The sequence below is a fragment of the Hesperophylax consimilis genome, chromosome 7 (genome assembly GCF_061612785.1).
Source record: "Hesperophylax consimilis isolate HC1 chromosome 7, BYU_Hcon_1.0, whole genome shotgun sequence".
Taxonomy (NCBI): Eukaryota; Metazoa; Arthropoda; class Insecta; order Trichoptera; family Limnephilidae; genus Hesperophylax; species Hesperophylax consimilis.
The window spans coordinates 1,943,615-1,971,479 of record NC_142842.1 but is presented as its reverse complement, the minus strand read 5'-3'; the positions used below and the strand labels follow the sequence as shown (position 1 = coordinate 1,971,479).

At 34.6% G+C, this 27,865-nt stretch overlaps 1 protein-coding gene across 1 annotated transcript; it reads left to right on the top strand.

Annotated features, from left to right (window-relative positions):
- The first annotated feature begins 563 nt into the window (after positions 1-563).
- Positions 564-27,305, top strand: LOC149422134 (CYFIP-related Rac1 interactor B). The gene is made up of 4 exons (XM_089633624.1): positions 564-1,097; positions 17,321-17,452; positions 22,593-22,915; positions 25,562-27,305. Exons 1-4 carry the CDS (start codon positions 783-785, stop codon positions 25,824-25,826), a joined length of 1,035 nt encoding a protein of 344 aa, XP_089489750.1. The 5' UTR covers positions 564-782; the 3' UTR covers positions 25,827-27,305.
- The last annotated feature ends 560 nt before the right edge of the window (positions 27,306-27,865 follow it).

The window sequence follows — 27,865 nt, the reverse complement described above, 5'->3', positions numbered from 1 at the left end:
ACAGTTTTGTAAAAATTTGTACTTAGATAATCATATCAATAAAATCGTAATCATGCAGAGAAATCCCATGTGATAATGTTATATAAAAGATTCACTATCTACTTGAAGTTCAACATCGATAAATATCAAGAATCACCGGTAAATTGTTTTGATACCACCTCGTATTAATATAACGATGGGGAGAAATCATAAATAAACCACTATCTAATTTAGATTTCAGAGTAGCTCACTGCAGCTATTAAAAAAGCAAAATAATGCATTTTTAATAGCTGTAGTGGCTAGAGGTTAGAGCTATTTTTTTACGAAAGAGGCTAGAGTCAGTACTTTTTTGATAGACTGTAATGTAAAAATTCTAAAAAAACTAGCCCCGGTATGTATGCAAAATGATTTCTAGGTACGTACTTTTCTAACGCGAGTAGCTATAAATCATGCAATTTTGTGATTGGTTCTCGTATCTGATTCTTTAACGACGGAAGTAAAATTCTCTTTCATCTCTTTCTACCACAGAAACGCCCTCTCGTTTGTCATGCAGATTGCAGTAGCTTGAAATCCCGACTCGCGAAGTACATCTGTCAGAATTACTGAGAAAGATTTGTGCAGATTTGTTTTCCTGTCGCATTTAATAAGTGATTTATTCCATTTAATAATAAAAAAGTGCAGCATTATTCCTGTTACAATAATCATATTTCACTTTTGTGTCGGGTATTTAGATAAATCGTTTATTCGATTTAGAATGTGGTGGTGCGACTTCCGTTTATAAAAAAGTGTCTGCATTCTAAAAGATGGGAAAATTGTTGAGTCTCTTGGCGCGCGACGACTCTACATGTTGCTCATCACAACGTTATGAAGTGTTCCTTGATTTTGAGAATGCCGCGCCAACGGAAACCGAGAAAGAAGTGTTCGAAGAAGTGCAGAGGGTTTTGATCGATTCTGAGAATGTGCTGGATGAGATTCAGTGCTACAAGGGGGCCGGAAAGGAGATCAGGGAGGCCATAGCGGATCCTTCCCCAGTTTGTCTGGAGAGGGCTTGGAGGGCCGTTTCTCCCCTGGTCACCAAGCTGGTCCGCTGCTATGAACATTCCCTGAAGATACAACGGGTAAATTGATCCCAATATCTTCTTAATCAATTGAAATCCAGTTTTTATTGTCTTCAGACATTATATAACTTGCCATAAACATAATATTCTAAAACAATCTGATTGTCTCCTGTTTTGAACTGTCATTCTATTAAAAATACGTAGGTACCTACCTATGTTTCATTTTCAAAGTTGCCCGACACCATTATATTTTATAAAAAATCATAAAATTAACATGCATTATGAAAAACCACAGGTGTAAGTTATAATGATAAATTTATCAATGTTAGTACGATTTCTGATATCAAATAGAGCCATCAATTTTATTGGGTAATTATTTGTGATTGCTGGCCACTCTTGTAAATGGCTGTCATTCAACGAAAGCGAATTTTCATTTTACTTGATTGAAAATTAGAATGTTAAACTTTCCCAAATGCAGATGTTGCCTTTTATGGTAATTAAGAAGAATCGAAAGGTTTGATTTAAACCAAAAATTGTATTAAGCGTGGCCAGCGATCTCGAATAATTACCGTTTATCGTCAATCATATCTGAATCTTGCAATGGTAAATTTGCCAAAACTTGAGTGGGCACAAAGCACAATACACTCTTTGTCCCGATGTGTCACGGTGTGTCCAAGTTCAAACTATCGTCAACATTATGCAGCTGTACATTCTCTTCAAACAGTTCTAAGCATATTTATTCCATGACGAGATCTTATGTTTGTTTTTAGTGCAATAATATTATGAAAATGCACTTGAATGGAAATAGAGTGATGCTATCTTTCTTTTGTGTGATAATAAAACCGTTTACATTGCCGATAGATAATATTAACATTATAATATGAATGTACTTCATTCCTAACTCTATCTAGTGTTGACATAGTTCCCTTAATTTTCTGGTGAATTTTCCTCATAAAATTACCATTTAAACTTTAATTTAAGATACCTCATTGAACAATTGAAGCTACCTGTGTTTTTTAATCTCTTAAATGTTTCAAATTGTAAGAAAAATATTACAAAGTAACCATCAAACCGTTTACCAGCAGGGGCATGCAGAGAGGATAGACCTCCACACAACTCTGTCTCGGCACACACTCTCCTCGCTTCATTTACATGCATGTATCGTCTCATACATACTCATTGTTATTCTGGCTCTTGACATGACCCAATTCAAGTATTCTATTCATCTGATTCTTCTATCATTCATATGCTCTATATGCCCAAACCTTCCAAGCGACCGTCTTAATCTTTACCATTGATCTCCTAATTTTTAACATGCTCATATAAAGTTTTACCACATATACATCTCAGGGATCTCATCTGCCAGTTCCAAGCTAACACTAAAATATTACAAAACAGTAAAATGTCTATTTATGCCAGAAAACAAACAGTATTCAACCTGAATAAGTGTGCTTTATGACCATGAAGCATTACAACTACTTTCATATGAAAAGTTCTCCTACATTAAAATAATATATTTCCAATTACCCTGCAAGTAGGTACTTAGTGTTATTACTTATGTTTGTGTTTCTAATTTATTCATCTTCTAGCAATATTAATTGTTCGTACATCAACCGTTTTTGTATAATACGGATGGGTCGACGATGCCTACTGCTTGGCACGCTTAATTTTGCAACTTGTAACATTTCTAGTGTAGATTGCAAGGATTTTAATATGTTTCGATTATTTTAATTTTATATACTAAAATATGGAATGATACAGTTATAAATTAAACAACACTACAACAAAACATGTTTTTAATAGATTTTCAAATACTAAATACATATCTAAAATGGCAATAGTTTTTTTGGATAATTTAAAAAAAAAACCATTCAGCTTAATTTCACCTTTCAACACTAAATTCAGAACTATAATTGGGGAATAATTGCCTTTTTCTTTGCCATTGTGATGAGAAGAGATGTATATCAACAATGACAGTTGAATTAATTATATTTTTTGGCGCAAGTTTGACAAAACCATCAAAATTATTGAATTAACCATTCGACAAAATGACGAGTATTACTGACTTCTGGGGTATCTCAAAAATAAAAGAACTAAGCACAACTGCCATGCGCTCGAGTCTAGCGGCCACTCTCGGTTATATTCTCGGTAGAAGCATTTGAATCTGGTCATTTTGGCTTGACAAACATTACCTATCTAGGGTTATATGTTGTTATTATCGGAAAACATTATTATTACTAAGCTTCACATACCCTTACTCTTTAATCAAACGAAAATCTCCGCATTTCATCAACACTTCAGATGGAAGATACTCTCAGTACGTCGCCTTAGTGAAAGACCTGCGTTCAAAATCGAAAAGTTGCTCAAAATGGTCCAGATCTGAATATCTAGTTTCTTCTCAACCTTACCCCTCTTCCTCTCCCCTACGTCCTACATACTAGCCAACATTTACTGAAGTGGAGATCGCTTAGAACGTTATCACATAGAATAAAAATTATTTTATTTATTTTTAATAAATCCTACCACTTGTATGTATTAATGTCAAAAATCAGAATAACAGAAGATATGTATAAATGTGAATGAAGCAAGGAATGTGTGCCAGATTTGTGTGGCGGTCCGTCCTCTCTGCCTACCCAAGCAATGAAAAGGTATGATTATTAGTGTTTATTCATTAAGGATCAGCTGTTTTGCAGAAATTCAAATGTAACATTGTCATCTAATAATCATTCAGTCCCATTTTCTTTTTTTGATTTTGAATTTCTGCTTTCTATCAAATTTGAATAAGCTGACAAGCTTAACATCACAATAGTTGTCCCCTTTACGCTGATCACAATTTGTGCAAAAGTTGAAACGGAGTTAGAAGTAACTGGGATTTAGTGTGAATAAATAGATGAATCAATATTTTGTCAAAAGCTAATCTCAATAAATTAATCAAATCTTTTGTTTGATTGAATTCATTAATAAGCAATCAAGTTCAAATGAATGTAGTTGTTGTTAGTTTCTTTATGAGGTCATTGAGCCGTTAATAATCATCTGAGCATTGAATCATAAACCTGTTCAGAAATATATATATTACACAAGTATATTTATCAATTAGATACATTAATTATATCAGTTGAGATGCAGCCTCCTGTAAAAAAAATACTAATCTCGAATTCACTGAGGTTTGACTGAAAAATGTCTATCTCAGAAGAAAGGTGGTTTAGTCATTCTCCCCAGAGGCAAGATAAGTAAACCTCTCCCATTCAAATATGGTGTACCACAAGGAAGTGTCTTAGGACCTTTACTATTTCATATTTGTATCAGAAAAATAAATATGAGAAATAACTATTTCTAGTTTAGAAGTAATTCATTCAAACATTGGTACGTTGGTCCTGCCTCTGTGTTGCCTAGCCCAGGCAAAGTTATCGGGGAGATCAAATATAATATGTTCTACAATAATATGTTTTGACGGCCGGCGTGGTCTAGTGGTATACGCTTTTGACTACAGATCCGAAGGTCGCGGGTTCGAACCCGGCGTGCGCAAATAAATTTTATTTAATTAATTTGTGTTATTTCACAATTAATTAATTTAAAATAATATATAGTATATTTGCGGCACGTTCCAGAGTGGAAGATACTCTCAGTATCGCCCTGGTGTAAGACCACCATTCAGAATTGAAACGTTGCTTGAAATGGCTTTAGCCGTGTTTGGTGACCAGATCTGAATAGCCAGGTACTTCCCCATCTTCCTCTTTCCCATCTCCTTCCCCTCTCCAATACCTTTAGCCTCACAACATACCCCAATTGGGGATGCCACAGTCTCACTGGCTCCAGACGGGAGCAGTTGGGACTCTTGTGCGGTATTACTGTAAAAAAAAAAAAAAAAAACAACATCAGGATTGCAAATGTGTCCATTTAGCAGCTTATGTGCTACCTAACCTAACCTAACAACATTGCTACAAAGTCTAGATGATCTAGTCCTAGCATTCCAGCGAGAAAGTCTGAAGGATACGGCTATGGGTAGTACCCAAACTCTTGCATGTAAAGGTATCACATAAATTAATGAAAAAGACATAATAGAATAATAGTGATAATGTGTTCGCTTTGCACCACCTGCACCCTGCGCTAAGTCTTTAAACATACTCTTACCATTATTATTACTAGCGCAGACCCATTAAAAGTCACAGGATAGACTGAATTCTTGATAATTCAGTTAAATAATATTATTTTAATAGGTAGATACAATATAGTTCTCTATAGAACTCTTCCCATAACTGATGTCTATTTTGAAAATGACACTTAAATTCAAAGAAAATTTATGAACCAGATTTCACACAGGACTAACCTACGCACAGCACGGAAAAAAATTATTACCTATTTTACGGCATCCATTTACAGTACAAGATTTCATATTTCAACATTCTTAATATTTGGAAAGACAGGTATACAAAAATGTTTTAAGTTTTTTTTTTAAATTAACCAGTCTGTTTTAGAAATTTCATTCATTAGCATCATTCCTCCTGTCATGCTATGTGCTAGAACATCTGTTCTATGGCGAAGTTTTCAGGCACGTATAAGCCATATCATTCCAAGAGGAATGAGCTGTCAATAGATTTATGTTTAGGTATCCATATTCTAATGGTATACAGGCTGTATCAGGACGTACCTGAAAGACTTTAAACGGCTTTATTGATCTTATTTGAAAAAAAAATTTAGATAGCATTTTGGTATCCAAAGATATTTTTTTTTTGAAAAATCTTTATTTCTTTCACATGCCACCTAAAGCCAGCACGCTTGCACCATACTCACCGTCCCATTCCCACAGTTTTCGACAGTAATGATCCAAAGAAATCATAGATTTGACCAAATGCAGAACACTTATTTGAAAATTTCACAATCTTTACCTTAGGACGGGTTGTGTCGGAGAATTTGAACAATTCATCAAATTTCAACGTTCATTTTCAGGTTCTGTGAAAGATTTTTTCAAGTTCTGTTTTCATTTCAGTTTTGTCAAGCAACTAGCCTATAATGATATAATAACAGAATTTGAATAGGACTTTCACAGAACCCGTAAATGAACGTTGAAATTTGATGAATTGTTCAAATTCTCCAAAACAACCCGTCCTTAGTATTTAAATCTGAAATTAAAATCATCTGAATTGCATTTTGAAATTCTACCAATCCCACATTAACATTATTTTTACCACCAGTCACCAAAAAATATTTCAACACAGAATTAGTCATGTTTTTTTCCCAGAATTTCTCAGGAAATCTAATTCCCAAATACACACATTTTACTTTGTCAGCCTGACATTTTTTCCAGAATAAACATCCCAAAATAAATATTCCCTTCTCCCATGATTTTACTAAAATTCTTACTTTTTTCTGAATTTAAATTTCCTCTTAAAGTTAAAGGTATGTTTCAAACATTCAAAAAGTTCCGTTTTACATTCCTTTCTTTGTCCATTCGCTCTATATTTCCAAACCTTCTTTTAAGTGTCGCTTTCTTAATCTTACTCAACGCTTACATAATTCTTTGGCGTATATCCACGTTTCTCACACAATCGTACGGTTTGGTTTTACTACGCACACTCGCCTAAGGGATTTCATTTCTACAGCATTCAGTCTACTTTCATCCTTTCTCTGTCCGTTCCATGCCTCACTGCCATGCATCAGGTTAGGTACCAGCACTCCATATAACTGGATATGGACTGCCAGCTGGGCTCATAACCTATGCAATAAACGCAATTCCAAGTTTGCATTGTTTGAGTCATCTCTAATTACACAACCTATAAGGATTAATCTAGTATAAGGCCTGTTTCATAATGAATTCAGCTTGCATTTTAGATAGGTACTCAATATCAAAAAAGGACTTACTATTCTGATGTTGATACTAATCGGAGCAAAAGGAAATAATGCAAACTGGCAACAGGAAGTGTATTGAGCCTGATTCATATATTGTGTCTACCTACTTGTCTAGCACTTGACTAGGTTGTGCAATCATTGATTCATTATTTATAAAGTATGTTTATGTTTATGCTACTAATTATTTTTTTCATTCTTATGCATAATTAAATATTTAACTACTATTGCTTAACCCGTAGCAATTTTAAAAAAAATATTTTTTTGCTAAAGCCAACATGCAGACAAAACCATATTTTACCTCGCTTCTACGACTCGTTCTTGAGTTTAACAACTCGGCCGTAGAACGATTTGCTGGCCTCTGTGTTTCCTCCCTCCTACAACATGGGTCTCTTCAAGACCTATGTTCACTATTTCCTCTTCTCAAAAAGACCATCCACACAGCATCCCCAGAGATGTAAACTATAAGCTATACCCTTTGTACTCTGTATTTTAGTGCAATAAATATTTTTTTGAATTTGATGGCATAGGCCCTTAGGGAAATTATTTTCCTCAGGGCCTCCTGTGTGGAGTTAATGTTAAAAAAAACCCTCAACTAAAGGTTATATCCAAAGGCAAAATTAATGTATAAGGTCGACACTGCAATTGAAGTGCTTCGTACCGTGCTTGGGCACAATTCTTCAACACTGCAAATGCAGGACTCCTACCCTTAGCGGTTAAATATATTAGTGCAAGGCGTTGGGTCAAGGTATTCCGGCTGGAGAGGTCAAAGGGTCTAACCACCAAGACCTGGACAAACTTCACCCCTTGACCCCGGGCACAACTGCAAAGTTACCAAACGTAGCGAACCACTTTGAGTGACCTATGGCAGAGGTGTTGGTTTTCCAATGAATGGTTTCCGAGGCGGCGGTACCCATACTCACCTCCCAAATTAAAGTATTATTAATATAACTAGCAGTTAAAAACCCGCTCCGCGGGTTTTTGCTGCTAGGCCCTGCGGGCGGCACTTGGTTGGGCTGCGCCCAGTTTAAGTGATACTAACAACAGTTACATTTAATAGATAGATATTAGGTCATTCACAGAGAGAGGGTGAGTATATATTGTTAAAACACGGAACAGGAAGGAGTTAATGAATAATAACATGCTCAATTTAGGCATAATAAGAATGACAGTTGTATGAATAAATGAAATTTTACGTATTTGTGATGGATTATTTCAAATGAAACACTATTATTGACTACATGTCTACAACTGATATTAACTGTTATGGTACCTAATATAATTTGCTCATAGGAGACTTGCAGTGCTTAAATATGTGTTACAACCGTCAATGTCTATAAGTTGAATCAATATCGTATAGTTTGTCACAACAATTAAAGATAGTTACAACAAAGTTGACTGAAATAATACATTATTACATATTGATTAATTGTACCCGTGTTTATGGATAAAAGGAGGGTAATTGTACAATATAATTAGCAGTCGGTTTTTTATGTGGTGTGAATTTTAGGTGTGAATTTTACTCCAACTGGTGGTAATTCTTTACCTAAAACTGTTACTGTATCTAATAAAGTTTAAAGTTAGATTATATATACACCTTCATCAGGAGAGTAAAAATCTATATATAAAGGTAGATTATTACAATATAGCGCCCCTGAGGTGATATCTCACAAAAGCGGCGCCATGCAAATTGTCCAATTAATAAATAAATATAATGTTTACATTTTATTATGTACGTATGCATTGATATACAATGGAAATAGGTAAAATAATGTTATCCGATTAAACTTTATTTTATTAAAAAACAAATAACTTTTTTAACTTCACTTTATTATATACAACCAATACATGTTTCATGAACGAAGTATACACCGAAGTCAAAAATTTAATATAGATTACATTTGGAAAAAAGAAGTGGAAGGAGGGGGGAGGGGTAAGAGTAGGCTGGGTTTATAAGAATTAGGAATTACAATATGAAAGACCAGTTAAGTGGGAAAATATTTAAAAGAGAGTTTATAAAAAAAAAATCTTGTTAATTACATCTACTTTTATAAACATGTTCTCTTATTTCTAAAATTTCGAAATTATTTATTTGTGATGCTTTATATCCTGTGTGAAGTATTTTAAGGCCTGAAATTTTTTTTGCATATAACCATAAAACAATATATTCATAAGACAAATAACATTTAATAACGGTTATTCTAATAAATTGATAGTTGAAATACTAAATAAAATAATTAAACATATTATCTTCAAACGGTATTTTTAGCCTAGTTCTTAAGATATAAATAAACAATGGCGTAGAATTCTGTTTGTGGATAACGACACTTCTAAAATTATATATATAAACATTCCTGGTACTATTCAACCGGCGTTTTACACTAATAACAGAATGAATAAATATATTCTTAATAATAAAGATTGCGAAAATCAAACAAAAAAATCAGGAGTTTATAAACTCAATTGGGCTGCATTGTAATTTATTTTACAAAGGTAGAACCAATAGAAACTTTGAAGTCAGAACTAAAAAACATCTCAGGGTTCTAAATGGAAATAGTGAATATGAGTTTGCAAATCATCTTTTGAATCACACTTTCGATAAAAATTCAGGTCTTAAAATACTTCACTCAGGATTAAAGCATCGCAAATAAATAATTTAGAAATTTTAGAAATTAGAAAACATGTCAATATAAAATCAGATGTAATTAATAAGCAAAAAAAAATTATAAATAATAATGAAAAATGCCATTGCAAAGTTGAACTAAACTTCCAGAAGAAATCTTATTATTAAACGCTTGATTTTCAAGTAATTTTGCATATTTAAATATACGCGCCAGTCATTTGATTTGTTTCTTCACCGCCAGAGGGGCGCTCAGTCGGCCACCTATAATGCGTATCGGGTATCGGCCATATTGAATTAACGCGTGCTTTTTTTGTCAAACGTCAAACGTAATCACGTAATTGTGGATAATTTTCACTGTAATGTAATTAATCCAATGGATTATGAACTTTCTAAGACATATTTTCTTCGATATTATCCAAAAATTGTATGAGCAGAAACGATATTTTTTAAGAAATATCGTATTACATGTGGCGATTCTATTTCAGTATGAAATCGTGTCTTAATCTTTAAAGTCTTATTTAAACACAATTTGAATTTGACCAATCACAGGGCCTACACCGTCCAGACGCTGGAGTAATAATATTATCAGATTTAAATAAATATTGAACACACTTTGCAATTTGAATGCGTGAAAGGTAATCTGCAATTTGCTAACTCCATTGAATTTTTGTTTATGTGATGACCACACAAAAGTTATTTTTAATGCTAAACTAATGTTTGTAAGACATGGTTTTATATGCATAGCACAAAGGATAACAAATTATTACAACCAATAATTGTTCGTCTGAAATACCCATACAAATTGAAAATATCTCCCTAGTAAAAATAAATTTCCGTCGGTGGCATTTATTTTTACTCAGGAGATATTTTCAATTTGTATGGGTATTTCAGGCGAATAATTATTACTTATAATAATTTGTTACCACACAAAAAGCTTACTAAACGAATATTAGGACAAATTGAGAGGCAGTTAAAAGTACAAATACCTATTATTTCATTATTATTTTAATACTATACTTATCAAATAACTTATCAAAATGTTAATACTCATCCTAATTTGACTGTCCTAAAACGGGAATCCTCCTAGTTGGGCAGTCAGAACATTTCTTAAATAATGTATATGAATGTATAATCTTTACTAAATAAAAAAAAGTTGGAATCGAGGGAAGTTAAAATGACATAATAACTGGGAGAATCTCATTATTTATCTGGTCATCAGAGGTAGCTAAAACCATTGGAAAGAACATTAATTTAATTCTGAATGGTCGTCTTTCAGCCGGGCAACTCTGATTAAAATCTTCCGCTTTGGAGTGCGGGTTTGCAAATTTATAATTGTAACCATTTAATGCAGTTACAAATGCTTACTTCATTAGAGCCGTCACCTATCTAATGATCTAATCAAATATATATTATTTTAAATACATGAAGTAAGCTTTTTGTTGTAGACTGTACCGCAGAATTATTTCCACCTAAGAAAAATTATTTCATCTGAATACTTAACAGAGTGTAACATTATGCGTGCAATATAATGTGTAGGCACACGCTTTAAAATCAGACAGTTAAGTAGATTTTTCATATTGGGTACACTTTGTCGATAATGGTTCTTTTGATCTTTTTTATTTTTTTCGTAAAGAGTAATCTTTGTGGTTTGAGGTTCATTACTTTTTATGTATTAAAAACTTTACTATGGGTACTAAGTATATATATATATAATAGAGAAATAATGTAATGTTTTATATTAAATAATAATTCCACTAATTCTCTCTCTCTCTCTCTCTCTCTTCTATTTGCTATCCTCAAAATAACCTCATAGTGGTCTTACTGCTGAGAGCTCCATTTTAATCTCTCTTCCTGTTACATTCGTCATTTATGAGAATGAGGGAGAGGTTATGACAAATCTATCAACGGTGTACCAAAATCATTTATATTACTCTAACCTTTTTTACGTGAGGACCGCACAAGAGTCTCAACTGCTTTCAAGTCTTTTCGAGCCAGTGAGACTATGATATCAATTTAGGTATGTTCTGAGGCTGAAGGGAGGGGAATGTGATGGAAAAGATTCAGTTCGCGAAGTACCCGGCTATTCACATTTGGTCACTAAACATGGCAAAAGCCATTTGAAGCAATGGTTTGATTCTGAATGGTGGTCTTTCACCAGGGCGATACTGAAAGTATTTACCACTCTGGACGTTGTAGGCAATAGGAACCGTTTCTGAATGTGCGGTTTTAGATCATTTCTGAAATCAATAATTATGAACGAAAATATTAAAATTACATATTATATATATCATTTTAGTAGTATAATCACAATCAGAAAAATTAACTTTAAATCTTCCACGTGTTTTTAACGGTATTCGTTGTGAAAATACCCCATTCTGCAATGAACTTTTGGTGTGATTCATGGTGGAGTTGGACCACTTATTTACCCATCATATTGGGTTTTGTAGATGATTCATTGAGGGTGACTCTTACCTTACCAAATGTGTAGATCATGTTTCTAATTTAATAATACACTCATAACATTCATCTAACAACCAAACTTTCTCCCACACACAAAACTTCACTATACAGTAATTAACCTACTCTATCCAGAAACAAGCAGGAAGTCTTTAAATATTGATATGAACATGTATCATCAATTTCGTATTATTTACATAGTAAGTAGGTCCTTTAGCACAGTGGTCCCCAACCAATGGTCCGTGGCCCTGTTTCGGGCCGTAAAGGCCACGGCCCAAGAGCCTTCTGAAAAATCTAAATTATGTTAAAAAATCGAACATGAATTTTTTTTGTCAAATTGGTCCGCGGCCATAAAAAGGTTTGGGACCACTTCTTTAGCAGATTAAAATTCAGATCACATACTGCCTCCTGCAACAGTGTGTGTGGTGTAATACGTATTGTAAGCACACCCTCACTCAGACATTTTAATATTTGGGTTAACTGTGTCGTATCCTGTCGTTCCTAGGAATTTTTATTAATCTAGACTCTTATTATTTATTATCTGTGACCACAGAACAACGAAATTGAAGAGTGGAGTATGCTAAATATTATTTACGACATTTGGATGGTACTTACTTATCGTTAATTGCATGGACATGTCAATTTTATAACTTCAATGCTGCTGCTTACTGATTTCCTTTGTCTGATCTTTTAAGTTTATGTCCCAAGTTTAATAATGAGTGTGAGTCATTTGCACGCATATTTCGAGTTTTGAATTATGCTTGGTTATTTCAATACCTAATAAAAAATTCGTCATTTAGAAAATGAAAATTGGTAACATTTTGGTGAAGTATGGTAACCGGGCAACTAATGACAGTGGCAAAAAAAAACTAGATTAAATAGGTTTATACACCTTTTTTGCCACTATTAAACACACTTCAGACAGGAAAGGTATTTCTACCCGTTCGGTCGATTGTTGCTTAAGGACGGGAAAGGTATTTTTACCTTTTGCGCTGGCTTCATTTCAATGGCAGAAAAGAATAAATTATCCAATGTTTTTGTATGAATATTATATGCCAATCTCTTTCTAAAGGTCCCAAACTATATGCACATAATTATTAAATCGCAATAAAATTCTTCTTTTTATATTTATATTCGAGTCTTTCGTGTACATCGGTATTTCAACAAAGTGACCTTTTATTATTGAAAACCTGACACTTGATGAGCAATGCGTTTGAAGATTAACGAAAGTAATTTTTCAGCTAGTCATTTTATAGTGTGGGTATGGTGAGTTAGTTTGTAGAAATTTTTTCATTATTTTCGAAGATATAACGATTTAAACAAATTAAAATTTTGCGGGACCTTTATTTTCCCCCGTCACCAGCGGTCCGCCGGCGCAAAAGATACCCGCCTGAAGTGTGTTAGTTACTTTACTTTGTTGATTGCCACTGTCCTGAGTTGCCGTGGAACCCTTATTATATATAAAGTTTTTTAATACGACTTTAATTTTTTTTAAAAGAAAGTCAAACATTCCCTGGTTACGAATAACCTGTCAATATTTGAAAATCTCCTACTACCACCACAGTAAGCTGAAAATGTTGCTTGTGTTGTGATGGAGGACTTAGCCAGCCGAGGAATTGAACACACTACGCCTGGGTGGGACCCAAACGCGATGTCAACTCTGGTATATGAAAGGCCGTATGAAACAATACTCGAGTTTTTCTTAAATTTTGTCTAGTTAATACAACGTGATTAACTAAGGTTATGTACGAGACAATGTATGAATGTGAATGAAGCAAGGAGTGTGAGTTGCTTGACGGTTCGTCCTCTCTGCCTATCCTTGCGGTGAAACAGCGTGATGGTTAGTTACTTACTAACCTATGAAGGTTTACATGACGACAGAATTATTTGTAGCCATGGAAAGCTGATCCAATCTCTCACAGTATTACCGTTTTTCCACGAATGCTTACAGTAACATTTCCATCGCACAAAAGTTACATAATATATTATGTAGGCATAATTCAGACCTTTATTTTTTATTTTGCAAAACACTTTATATTCGACTAGTGTAATATTTCATTATAAATTTGTTCTTTTCACTTAATACTGTTTCCATTCTATGAGTTTTAATTGCTCCGTATCTGCCACATGCTCACCGAAAGTTGGGCCAGCGGTTTCCTCAAGGGCAGAGTGTTGTGAAATACAAATTATAAACAACGTATTGTGGTCACAAAGATGCCAAATTTAAGCCAATAGGAAGCAAAAGTAACAATAAATTTTCCTCGATTGGCAGCGCTGAAACCCTGATAAACAGCCACAAGATTGACCTTCAGTATATACATGTATAAATCCATCTGAACTTATCAAAAAAAACTATTGTATGAGGAAGCCAACCAAATTAACTTACACAAATGCCATGAAATGCTGATGGCAAAGGGCAATAAAATTACCCAAACAAATAATTCTTTGTAAAATACGTAAAGAGGTCCGGAGACGATTGACGGAACTTCAATTGACTCGTCAATATTTTGACCCGAGTTGCTTTGTTGACGTCTGTTTATTACTTTTATTTTAGCCATTTGTATATCCTTGTTTACAAATATGTAATTTTTAGTAACTTACATATATACATACTAGCTGACGCGTACCCGGAGTTGCTGGGAGTTATCCTTAGGAGATAGATATATATCATCTTTCTGTAGTACATTATTTTGATATATCTCATGAGGTTTAGCCAGTGTTATAGAAATGTAGTCCCCGATAATATATTTTTACATCTTGATTATAAAACATCGACTTTTCTCTACTTTCTACAAATATAATATGCAAGTATCATATATGTAAACCTTCCGGAAGAAATTCTCTGAATGATAGAGAAAACCCTATCAAAATCCGTTCCCTAGTTTAAAAGAACTAAGCGCACAGACAGATGTGGATAGCGACTTTATTTTATACTATTTAGAGATATGTTATTACATTCTCTTTTGTTTAATATGGCTCCTACAATCCAACTTAAAGTAATTATGTGCGTAGTATTATATTATTGGGTTTCGAACGTGTCTTCAGGGCATACATCATTCTTACCAATCTGCCGCAAAGGTCATTATTTTCCAAAACAATCCTCACGATGAGTGGGTCATCTGCATCATTGTTTTTAAATTTAAAATTAATGCATTGTGGTCAGTTTGATACTACAAATGATAAGTTAATTAATAATTTAAGACATAAATGATTCCAACCAGAGAGGTAATTGTATAAAATTAGTATTTAACATTGTACACTGTACAGGGTAAAATTGGGTACGCCACATCCTACGTCCGTCTAATCTTATTTTAAAACGTCATTAATTAATATAAATACCTCTTTAGCAAGCTGTTTCTGCTATTAGATAATGCTTGTCATAAAGGCTTCATAAATTTTGATTTCTTTATTTTTTACTTTTGACTCGTTAAACAAATGAAAAAATGTTCCTACTGTAGTGGTACGCCACTATTTGATTCGAACGTCATTTTAGAAGTTTCAATGTTCTTCCAAAGAAGCTTTTTGGATGTTCTTTTATTCTTTTTAATTTTGGTTTGGCAATACATATCTACATAGCAACCAAAATGTTCCAGAAGCTTCTTCACCTTATAAAAGCGACAGCATGAAGGAACTCGTCAGTCAGTCAGCCATCAGTCGTTCAACAATTAGCGAGACTTCGCGAGTGACAACCTGCTCCCCTCCGCTGCGCGAGGGGGGATAACACCCGGCTTTGCACGGTTCAATCATGGACTCCATCGGGATAATCACAGCACCCTGGCCCCGGCCATCGTCCCTGGCCAGCGCTACACCGAATCACAGCGCCCTGGTTCCAGCACATCTGACTAGCGCTACATCCACGCACCTAGACCACGCGGCAACCCCGCTAGTCTATGCATCTCCCGTACAACCGCCGACCAGGTCCACTGCACCTTCGGCTTCCCTGTCAGTACTGGAGCACCCGGAAGATCCACGCTCTTCACCAGTTCCTGAGGTCCGCATCCGGAGTCTTCATCATTAGTACTCAAGTCATCTCATATACGGCAACCTGACACAATAAAACACTGTGACCTACACATCATCTTTCATTTCGTGCCTCCTCACCAGATCCCCAAACTACTATCCCTTTTGCAACTGTTGTTCATTTACAAATCGTTGGATGACATTAGCAAATTTCTATATTCAATTGTAATGTTGTATGCATCCAAGGTAATCGTTTCTTTGTGGAAATCTTATAATTGCTTTTGTAAGTCATAGCAAAAATAATAACTCACGATTTAACTATGTTTAAATTTTTTCAACTTATCTTATTAACACACTTCAAAAGGGCAAAATCGGGTCCCATCGAGAAAATGGATTTTGCTTTCATTGAAAATAATACATATATTTTAATGTTTTTTTTTTTGTACATACCACACTCCAACTATAAAAGTACTGTCTGAAATTAAAGCCTACTTTGTAATACAACTACACAAACTGAAGTTGGTCAGTTTTGGGCCATTTAGTGAGGTTTTACACATATTTTATTACATTACATTTTGTTTTCACTTTCGCACAAATCATTACAAAAAATAACGATTTTCGCAACCAGTGCCATAAGTTTGAGGATTTATTACCCACTGTACAGGTTTAGTATAGTTTCATTTTGATTAAATATTCTTACACACAGGAAACAAGGAGATAAGGAAATGGGAGACCTATATCTCATTGTTTATACAGATACTTATTTATATTTAGGAACAAAACGATTGGTATACAATTTCCATATAGCCAATCAAGTTGAACAATGAACAATACTGCCTAAATGCCCAAATATAAGATACCATACCAATGAAGATTTTATTGCAATTCATTTTTTATGTATTATGCCGTGTTGCACATCCTCCATCTTTAGCCAACGTGTCAGACAGTGTAATGCTGTCTGAAATATTAGATAAAAGCGAAACAAGGCATAATAACTCAAAAAATTAAGCATGATAATTTAAAAATATTCAGTTAATTTTTTAAATAATAAATGGAACACTTTATTGAACTTTTCGAATAATTGTAAAAACTTTTCAAATATTCAAATGTATGCTTGTTGTCTCTTTCTCGCTAATAACAGTAAGTAGGAGTAACCGAGACAAACGCTGTTTCTCAGTGATGTTTGATATCATTCAGGACAACACACAACAAAGACAACAGAAATCAGTTGATAATATTATAGGAGTTCGATTATCCTTAGGGAATAATTTGACTTTTTTAATTTAAACCAATGGATAGCTAATGTCATCAGATGGAACATTAATCCGCATTATCCGTTGTTGGATTTAGTAATAAAATGATTATGTAAAAGTAACATTGTGTTTGTTTCTGATTCCAGGTGGTGCCCCGTCTTCTGGGGTCTTTGGTGGGGGGCCCCATGAGCCCCACGCAGCACTTGGAGCAGCAGCAGGCGCTGGTGAAGCAGTTCGCTGAGATTTTGGAGTTCGTCCTCAAATTTGACGAGTGCAAGGTTTGTACTTTATAAATGTACATAATTTTTTTTAATACAAGAGAAAACAGGGCTCTCCCACTAATCCGCCACCCCAAAAACCGGGCAAGTGTCCAATTAGTGAAAGCTGTGGATTATAATGCATATTAACTCCACGAAGGATGCCCTTAGCAAAATAATTCCTGATCTTTGGGGATGCTGTGTGGAGGGTCTTTGTGGAAAGGAAGGAGTGAATCTAGGTCTTGCAGAGAAAAAATGTTGTGGGAGAGAGAAAACACAGAGACCGGCAAATCGTTCCGCAGCCGAGATATTGAACTTAAGAACGAGTCGTAGAAACGACCCATTGTCATGTGGCAAATGTCAACTGTTTACAAATGTTGGGCGCATGGTTTGCGTGTTTCCCGACTGTGCAACGGTGCCGAAGGAATCAATGATGCTAGACGAATAAAACCATGTTCGTTACATTTATTAAATAACAACTTAAACTATGCTTCTCAGAATTTCCAACCAGTTCAAGCAATTTTTAGTATCATTAATTTAAAATGCTATTTTTATGAGGTGACTTTCATATACACAGGGGTGTTACAATTGAATGTAATTACATAATCGTGGCTCAATCTCCTGCCTGTACATTACATCCGTTGACAATGTAACTTACCAACATTTCAAAAAAGCGCAACTTTTCTAAACAAAATGACATCATTTATCCCCTCAGGCCTCTGGCATATTGACCGTTATATTTCTCCAAGATGCTGTCAGAATGTCGGAGAATTAGTGTCTATTTCCGCTTCTCAATTAAATCCAAGAAAATTGGATATTTCTGAGTGTATCCTAAAATTAAAAACTGTTTTTGAAATATTAATATTATGAAATCAAACAAAAAAGTTTTAAATATGGCTCACCTTTCAGTTTTTCGTCTAAACACTGAACGAAAATTACTGATAACAAAAAAAAAAAACTTTATTAGACAAATGTACTATAAACATTATTGCCACCTCACTCGTATAAAAATTCATAAAGTTTTGTGGCAGGGGGGTGTATGTGCGTATGAGAGCTATGCTTATTTGTAATTTAAGGTGGCTGCCCGAACCGTAAATTGTGTTCAGGAGATGGGAGATTGAAATGAGTGTCTGCACAATTAATTAAATTTGTGAGGAAGAATATTACAATTTTACAGAACGCGGAGACGGTGACAGAAAGAGTAGAGAGAGTGGCGGTAGAATCGAAGGTTGAAACAGGAATGGAGATTTCTCTTCTCGTGCTCGCTTGCGTCTAGCGGCGGATTAATTCGCTTTAGTATTGCCACATGTGGGAGGAAATAAAGTAGTCCCACAGTTTTGTAAATTCTTCTCAAATTCACCTCAGAGGTGTAAATTTTAATTCTTCTGTGGTTAACTTCTAGACTTGAGTATAAAGCATGGTGTTTTCTCTTTCTAACACCGTTTAGTTCATTTTATAACCAGACAGTAAGAAGACAACAATTTCTATGAGATCATATGAGCTGTTCTGAAAATCGAATAAATTGATTTTACGGGAAATAGCCATTTGTTCGCCAAACTGAACAAATTGGCCTGAAGAGTAAAAAAAAAATTAGGTAGGCACCTATGACTAATTTAGATAGCCTACCTAATGGCGATACTATTTACATAGTACTAATTTTGAATTTGATAAAAAAAGAAGAAAAAGGATGGAAAATGTTTTTCAGGGAAGATATTTTTACAACTTTGTGGTGTTTATAATATTGAATATTGTGAAGTAATTTGTGTTAATTAGCAATTATATATATCACTTCCTTTCTGGTTGAAACACAAAGAGTCAATTCGTTAATTGGGAGAATTTATAATTTAAGCCATCAAGGTCCAATTAATCAATCAAGCTTCTGGTTTCATTGAACTCCCAAATTGAATCATACATTATTTATGTTCGTGTCCTCACTTCCTTTAGATAATTCATATACAGTGTTATGTATGATAATATATATTGTATTAATTTAATTTTGGCATTCAAAGTCACTCTTCATTCATTGTTACTAATTAGTTTCATCAGTTGAATCAACAACATTACATTATATTCCTTGAGAATATGTCTATGACAATAATTGAGTAACTTTGGTTTTATGCCATAATTGATACTTTTTATTTTTAACAATTATTTGCATTTTCTATAAAAATATGCAAACTGAGGTTTACTACAAATTTTAAGGTTTTCAATAATGACGTTACAATATATATAGACCCACCGTAGAAACCTCAAAGTGGCAAGCCAAAAGCAAGTTGATTGTAATGCTTTCGATTTCGTAGTTTTAGTACTAAACTGCCACGCGTTGCGTATTGTGTAACGTCGTGTGCTACCTCTAAGTAAATTACACTAAAAAAATGACAAAATGCCTCCGTGTGTGATGAGAAAATATTTTCATTGCTCGGCAAACACTAGTCAATCCAAGAAATTATTTAATTATTACAAAAAATACAATTGTTTTGATTGTTTCTCAAAGATATTCAGCTCCATTAGAGAAAGTGAGATAGCAAACATAGCAACACATTGCTACGTATACATCCGCGAACCGAACTGCCGAACTGAACCTCAACTTATGGAAAAGAAACGAAGCAACCGCAAATGGCGCAAAACCCCGCTTGCAGTTGATTCGTTCCTTTCCCGTAATTCGTGGTACGGTTCGCAAATGTATACGTACCCTAAGGACAACCTAACTGCAGTAGGTCATCTAATACAACATTTCCTATTTTTTATGAGTCCAAGTGTACCGCGGTACCTGTGATTCATTAAAGTATTTTATGTTTTTAAATCATTATGTTTGCTATATTATCTATGCTTATTTCATATAAAAACTTCAATCAGCTGTTATCCACTCGATAGTAAAAATGCCTTAAGCGATTGAATTTTCAGGCCTTAGGTTTTGGATTTGGCCACGCTCATTCCAAAAATCGTACCTTCCGAATATTAATACGGAAACATAAATTTCTGTGGTTTAAAACCAATGAATCCACCTGTATTTCACCGGCTGTCCCACATTTTTAGGTTTAACATTAGTGATGTTAAAAATAAATTCATTTTAATTCATAAAAATCATCTACCTACAGCAACCCAATCGTTCAAGGGCATTAGCAGTGCTACCCTTTGCTCAAGAGCATTAGCAGTGCTGCCCAAATTTGGTTAGCTATCGCTCAAGTACATTAGCAGTGCTACCCAAATTTGGTTAACTATCGCTCAAGGACATTAGCAGTGCTACCTAAATTTGGTTAGCTATCGCTCAAGGACATTAGCAGTGCTACCCAAATTTAGTTAGCTATAGCTCAAGGACATTAGCAGTGCTACCCAAATTTGGTACCGCTAATGAGTGGTTATACAACTTTTATAAATTCATAATCTAAAAGCATGAATGGGAATGAAACAAGCATGTGTGACAGAATAGAGGTGATGGAAATTCTATCCTCTCTGTATTCCCCTTTCAGTAAAACAGCATGAAGTTAAAATCAAATTGCATTAACTTGGCAGTCAACTATTCTTTGTCAAATCCTGAATTAATATCATTATTAGTCGGATGTTCCCAATCACAACAGTAATCATCGCCACAGCATGCAACCAAATGTACGTTATATTATTATTGATGAAATATGATCTGAATACTAATGCATGTAATACGCAACATGATACTGTGGACACCCCTGCAATGTTGGTTCAGATTTCACATTTCGCATGCAAATAATGTTTATTTGATTGATTTTATCCGCCCCTGCAGACAGATACGTCTGTTGTATTTTGTGTTTAGATGAATAGAAATCATTTTATCAGTAATATTTTTTGAGTAATGGATCACAGATGGCACAGTTGTTGACATATTATAATATTTCTAAATGCCCTGTATAAATTACTTACATTCAAACAGTTGACCAAAGGGTTTTCTATTGATCCAAAATTTCAAATGATCCAAAAGCAATAATAATGCAGTACGCACACACCGGCGCAATTTTTCGTTTATAGCTGAAAAGTACATCTAAAAGTTGAAATTTCAAAAAAAGTTATTCATCTTTTTTACTTCTACCATCATGTAGAATCACCTCCCGAAGTTACTGCACTTTCACCCCGGACACCCTGTATACTTTTCAGATTATTTTATTAATAATAGATGAATTTTATTATTATTCTATTTTATTCAGAAATTGTCCCGCTCTGTTGGGAACAAGGATCAGATACCTGGGAAGTAGCGATGAGTCGTTCATGAACAAGCCGCATAATTAGGCTAGATCTTATTGATGAGCCGTATTATCATACGACTCTCGGTAAACTGTACTACGGCTCTATTATTATTTTAGAAAAAGATGAGATATTTTAGAAAAATAGCGACATTAAAATGATCCCAGTATTCATTTTAATTACATACCCGGAGACATGAACGGCGTCTGACAGTCCGACATCTGTACTTGGACATATGTACCTACATCTACTAATTACCTAGCATCTTATTTTTCTCATGGTATGAGGAAGCGTACCGGTACCAAGAGTCGTACGATCATTCATTGACTTCTGCTGAGAGCCGTATGGGGGGGGAGCCGTACCGGGGTGAGGTATCAGGCTATTGCTCAAACAAAATATATTGAGCTGGTACCGTGGATACCGCTCCTAATAAAATGATTCATGACCCATCGCTACTGGAAAGACACATTGTAGAACCAGAAGACAGCCACATATCTAATAAAAACCCTGGTGACCTTTATAAAGTGGACCGGGAATATGATGAAAGTGGGAGATAACACAATGGGCCTATGACCTAAGTGGTCACGGGAACTCTACGTCAACCGTCTCCTCTTTAATAAAAAAATTACTAAAACGTTACGTCATGTACAGAAAATATTTTATAATGTATATAAGTGTAATAATGTTATAATTATACACATATATAAATAATAATAATAATAAATCTAACAACGTTCCCCAATCGGGGTGTCATAATCTCACTGGCTCCAGATGTTTGGAAGCAGTTGAGACAGTTGTTAAAAAATTTTAAAAAGAATTTTATTTTTACTTCAAATTTTTTGAAATAGTGTTTGTTGCTCATCACTGACAGACAAACGTTACACTTCTTGCTGCTATCAGACCACCGTAATATAATTTTAAACTAATTAAAATGTTTCAACAATTCCAGATGAAGACTCCGGCCATCCAGAACGACTTCAGCTACTACCGCCGCATCGTGTCGCGGGGAGCAATCTCGGTGCCGCCGCCACTGTTAGTGAGCGCGGGGACGGAGGGGGGCGGTCCTGGCTCACCGGCTCCCATGCCCGCGCAGCAGCTGGGCGTAGAGCTGGCCAACCGCATCACGCTGTTCTACGCGCACGCCACGCCCATGCTCAAGGTGCTGTCGGAGGCCACCTCCCAGTTCGTGGCCGACAACCAGCAGGACCTGGAGAATACCACCGAGACGCTGGGCACCATGGCCAAGGTGTGCCTGAGGATGTTGGAGAATCCGTAAGCGTTATTTATTTTCAATCATCAAGGATTTATCAAAGATTTCTCATCATTGGGCAATGGATTATATTTATTTCAGCCTTTTTGTCGATGGTGCTTATTTTAGAGCATTTTCCCCACATTATTGCCTATTTTACTTGTAAATATGCTTGTCTTTTCTTAGGGACTGGTTTTTTCGAAATGGGAAATATTTATCAAAAAATTAAGAATGAAATATTTTTGCAAAAACCTGTTCATTCTTACAAAAAAAAAACTGTTCATTCTTACAAAAAACCTGTTCATTCTTACAAAAAACCTGTTCATTCTTACAAAAAAAACTGTTCATTCTTATGAAAAACCTGTTAATTCTTACAAAAAACCTGTTCATTCTTACAAAAAACCTGTTCATTCTTACAAAAAACCTGTTCATTCTTACAAAAAAAACTGTTCATTCTTATGAAAAACCTGTTAATTCTTACAAAAAACCTGTTCCGCCTTATTTAATTTAAAAAAATATTTTATTTGTCAGCACAAAACAGCAAAAATATAGTACTTAAAAACCACTACTAAGAAATAGGTTTAGGTATCCAATATTGAAGGTGCCATAGTGCCACCAGCTCCGGGTAGTCATCAAATAATTTTGGTATGGGATGTAACGATTTGTTTGCTCATTATATTTTAAATAAGTGATTTTGTAAATCCTTTCAAAACAATAGCGTAATTAATAACTATAATTAACTCTCCTGGTTTTAAAATCCTTGTGGGTAAGGTAATGTTATCTAGTCGATCGAGCCATCGGTTTGTGCACACAAACCAGTTCTTGTAATTATGGATGCAAGGTTACAAATGTTTGTAACATAAGCTTCTAAAAGACTTAAGCAAAGTTAACTCAAAGAACATAATATTATGCTAATTCATTTCTTGTTTTTCAATATAAAAAACATTTCTCTCAATCTACAGATAAGACAAATGCTTTTTATTCAACGGAGATTTAATTTAATTTTAAAAAAAAAAGACAAACTTTTCCGGATTATGAATAACCTGACAAATTTAAAATCTCCTACTATCATCATAGTAAGGGGAAAATGTTGCTTGTTAGGAGTAATTATACTCACAATGCCTTGGTGGTAACCAGATGCAATTCCAACTCAGCCACTGACCAGACAGATGCTATTTTTCTATGTGCGAGTACTGCACAAACATCTCAACTTCTCCCAACTGTCTGGAGTCTGTGAGACTGTTGCATCCCCAATCAGGGTATGTTGTGAGGCAGAAGTCTGAAGGTAGTAGAGAGGGAAAGGAGATGGGGAAGAGAAAGTACCCGGCTATTCAGATCTGGTCACCAAATATGGCTAAAGCCATTTCGAGCAACGTTTCGGTTCTGAACTTTTACCAGGGTGATACTGAAAGTATCTACCACTCTGGAACGTGCCACAAATATACCATACAGGGTGTAAAGGACGTACTTGACTTACTTTAACCAGTGAATCCTAACATTATTTAGAGTAAAAAATGGTAAAGAAATTTTGGTCCCCGGTGACTTTTATGTTTATTTTTCAAAAACAATTAATTCTTCCACATGTCGACACTGATTGTTGACAATTCATTTTTATTTTCTATGTTTTTGTAGAAAAAAAAAGTCACCGAAGACCTGTACCCGACTAAATGTCATGTGCACACAGACTGTAAAATAGGGGTTAGTTACACGCCGCCAACGACTTTGTAAAATGCAAATTAATTGACTTTCGTCCTGAAAAAGACGTTTCTAGTACATACACGACTTTTGTGCAAAATGCAAATAAGTGAAAGATCGCCTTTAAAAAGGCGGTTAAGTATGCTAGGGTCTTTGCAAGCCTCGTGGTTCCCGCCGGATAGTTACTTCAGTCGATGAGGGAGAAGGGCCAATAAAATTTTCAGAACTCAAATAAGGGCCAATAAAATTTTCAGAAGCTGCAGGTAGCTGGTGCGAAGATATGTCCGAGGCGAGGGCGACCCGATGGAAAGAGACTTTAAAATTAAAAATAGAAGCTTTTTGTTAAAATTGCGACTCTACAACGGCACATAAAAAAAGGTCGGCCAAGGTGCGGCTGCCTGTTTATGGCTTCTCATTGGTCGGATTTCCAGTGCCGTTGGAGCGTACGAGCCAGCCTCAGACTAACCACACTTTCTACCCGCTGGCCATTTGTTTATCGTTTATTTTTTACAAGTTATTTTCAGGAATGTGTCAATCTTATAGCTAGGTACATAATGCAGGGTTCCGTGAATGTCGACAATTTAAAATAGTTTATTAATGTCACATCCGCGGGTTAACATTATACACAAAAACAATATTTATTTAATTCTACAAATATAACACAGTAGCGTCAGATATAAACAAAAACAATATAAAATTTATTCTTAAAATATAACGCACATGCGTCCGATATAAGGCCAAAAGTTCATTTACATTTTTTACTCCAAATAACATCAGGAAACACTGGTTAAAGTAAGTCAAGCACGTTCCTTAACACCTGGTGTATTGTTTGAATTGAATAATGAGTCATTGTCATTATAACCACATCATTTTTTAAATTTTGAGACCAGGTTGTATTCAGTACAGACTATACCACAATCCGGTGGGGCAATGTTGAGACACAGGCTATAATGCTTTTTTCTTTTCTTTTCCAGTAAACTAGTGGCACAATTCAGCCGAGAGGAGACGTCGCTACTGGTGTTGCGTGTGATGGTGGGGCTGGTGATCCTGTACGACTGGGTGCACCCGTCGGGGGCCTTCTGCCGCTCCTCGTCGGTGGACGTGAAGGGCTGCGTGCGCTTCTTGCAGCAACAGCCCCCCGCCAAGGCAGAGCCCCTGCTCAACGCCCTGCGCTACACCACCCGACATCTGAACCACCACTCCACCCCAAAGAACATCAAGACCCTGCTGTCTGCGTGAGGACACAGCTCCAGCCTTGCTTGCTGCTGCATGGATTGACGGCCTGCCAGCAGCACCCAGGGTTAGAGGTTATTCCCAACTATCTTTAGTCGTATCCAACTAACTAGATGTTAACGCGAACCGCAGCCAGCTTTTAAATACCGCCAAATTTATATTTATAAAAAAATATAAATAAATAATTTTTTATTTCATTCGAGTGGGACACCAAATTATCAAACTCAATTTGTTAAAAAAATTGACAGATTATAACTACTGTAAAATGGGATGACTTTGATTTGGTTGAACTTTGAAACATTTGTGTTGAAAAATTTTATGTCATATTACTATGTTTAAAAAAAAAGTGTATTTTTTGTGGAATCAATAATAAACATAGTGATCAAAATCACCTTTCGGAGTGGGCCGACTTTACACTGATATACTTTGCAAAATAAATGTCACGAAATTATTATCACTGTCGAGGAGCTTATAACATGTATTTACATTTTTATCTGTCTGAAATATCTAAAAAAACAGCTAATTCAATCAAATTAATTTAATAGGTTTGATTATAACTAGAATCCAAAGAATTTGACACCCATTTTCTAAGTATTATTGTATCCACGTTGCCTGAAAAAAAAATCATTAAAAAGAAACGAGTAATTTCTGAGTGGTAGCGAGAATTATGCCGATATTCACAATGATCGAAGTCGCCCCCAATCGAAAAGTCGCCTCATATTACAGTATCAGATATTAATAATTTGTATGTTTGCGGTCAAATCATTGTTCTCTTCCTACCTTTTAAGATATGATAAGACATCAGTGTCTTAACGTCCAAATTTGGATTCAATAAAGTAAATGAATAAGTTAGTTGTATTCGGATTACAAAATAGTGTAAGAAATTTTTGACCGCAATATTTCATAAGTGTTTTTGGTTTTAGGTGTTATTTATTTCTCTTAGGGTGCTAAAACAAAAAAATATTGAGTAAATGGTGTCATTCTGCAAAAATTTAAACAGATTAAAGATTGATATTTTGGATTTGAATCCACTCGGTTATTAAATATTAGTCATGATCATATGTCACATAATATCAACTGTTAGGGTTGACATTTCACAGGTGGATATTCCACCAAACAAATCAATTTGATAACATGTATGTCTTGAATTGGCCACTGTGGACAGTTGAGGACTTAAAAGCTACCAATTGGTAGTGACGATATAAACATATGTCGTCAATATTGAAAGTTAGATCTGAACTCGTCTGATATACTTTATAATACATATTTATATGCCCTAGCCTAGGTCAAGTAAAATAATAAAATTCATAAAGTTCGATTTTTTTCCCAGTTGGCTGCAGTTTGCAATGATTAAAGTTCTAGTTTTTATGATTATAACTTTCACATAGTTTAAATTTATTTAAAATTTTGAAAAAAGTATGAAATGCAGATTGTTTTTTATACCTACTTTAAAAAGGTTTCCCAACTTTAAAAGATTTTTATGTGTGAATGTAAATTTGATAAATTTATTATTTTTTTCATGTTATTTTATAACCATGACTTTGCTGGATGTGTATAGATTATTTATCACAACTCTAGATGAAGCACTTATCATTTTTTATAGTACAATTTATATCTTTACTCTGCCGAAGATTCTATAAAATGATTTATATTTTAAGAAATTCAGTCATACTGTTATGTCATAACAGGCTTTATATTGTTTTCAATAGATTCTAGTTAATTATTATATACATTAATTATTATTGAATGTTTTGTATTTAGGAAAGGTATTAATATTATTATTATTCTTAAAAGACAATACATTAATGAATGAAGCTAAGGTAGTGTTCAATCTTTTGTCTATACATATTAACTGTTTTGTGTTTTTTCAATTACCTACCATAATTTTGCGATTTGATAGAAAACCTCCACCCTACAAACGAAACAGTTCTTTAAAAATACTCTTCTAGATAATCATTTGATTTTTTCTCTTAATTTATTTAAAAAAAATTCAAAGAAAACTTTTTTACAACAATTGTGTTGATTTTTTTTCATAATATCATGCT

Coding starts and splice junctions, on each gene's coding strand:
- LOC149422134 (XM_089633624.1), top strand. CDS start 783: ATGGGAAAATTGTTGAGTCTCTTGGCGCGCGACGACTCTACATGTTGC. Junction 17,453..22,592: donor TCAAATTTGACGAGTGCAAG/GTTTGTACTTTA, acceptor CAACAATTCCAG/ATGAAGACTCCGGCCATCCA. Junction 22,916..25,561: donor CTGAGGATGTTGGAGAATCC/GTAAGCGTTATT, acceptor TTTCTTTTCCAG/TAAACTAGTGGCACAATTCA.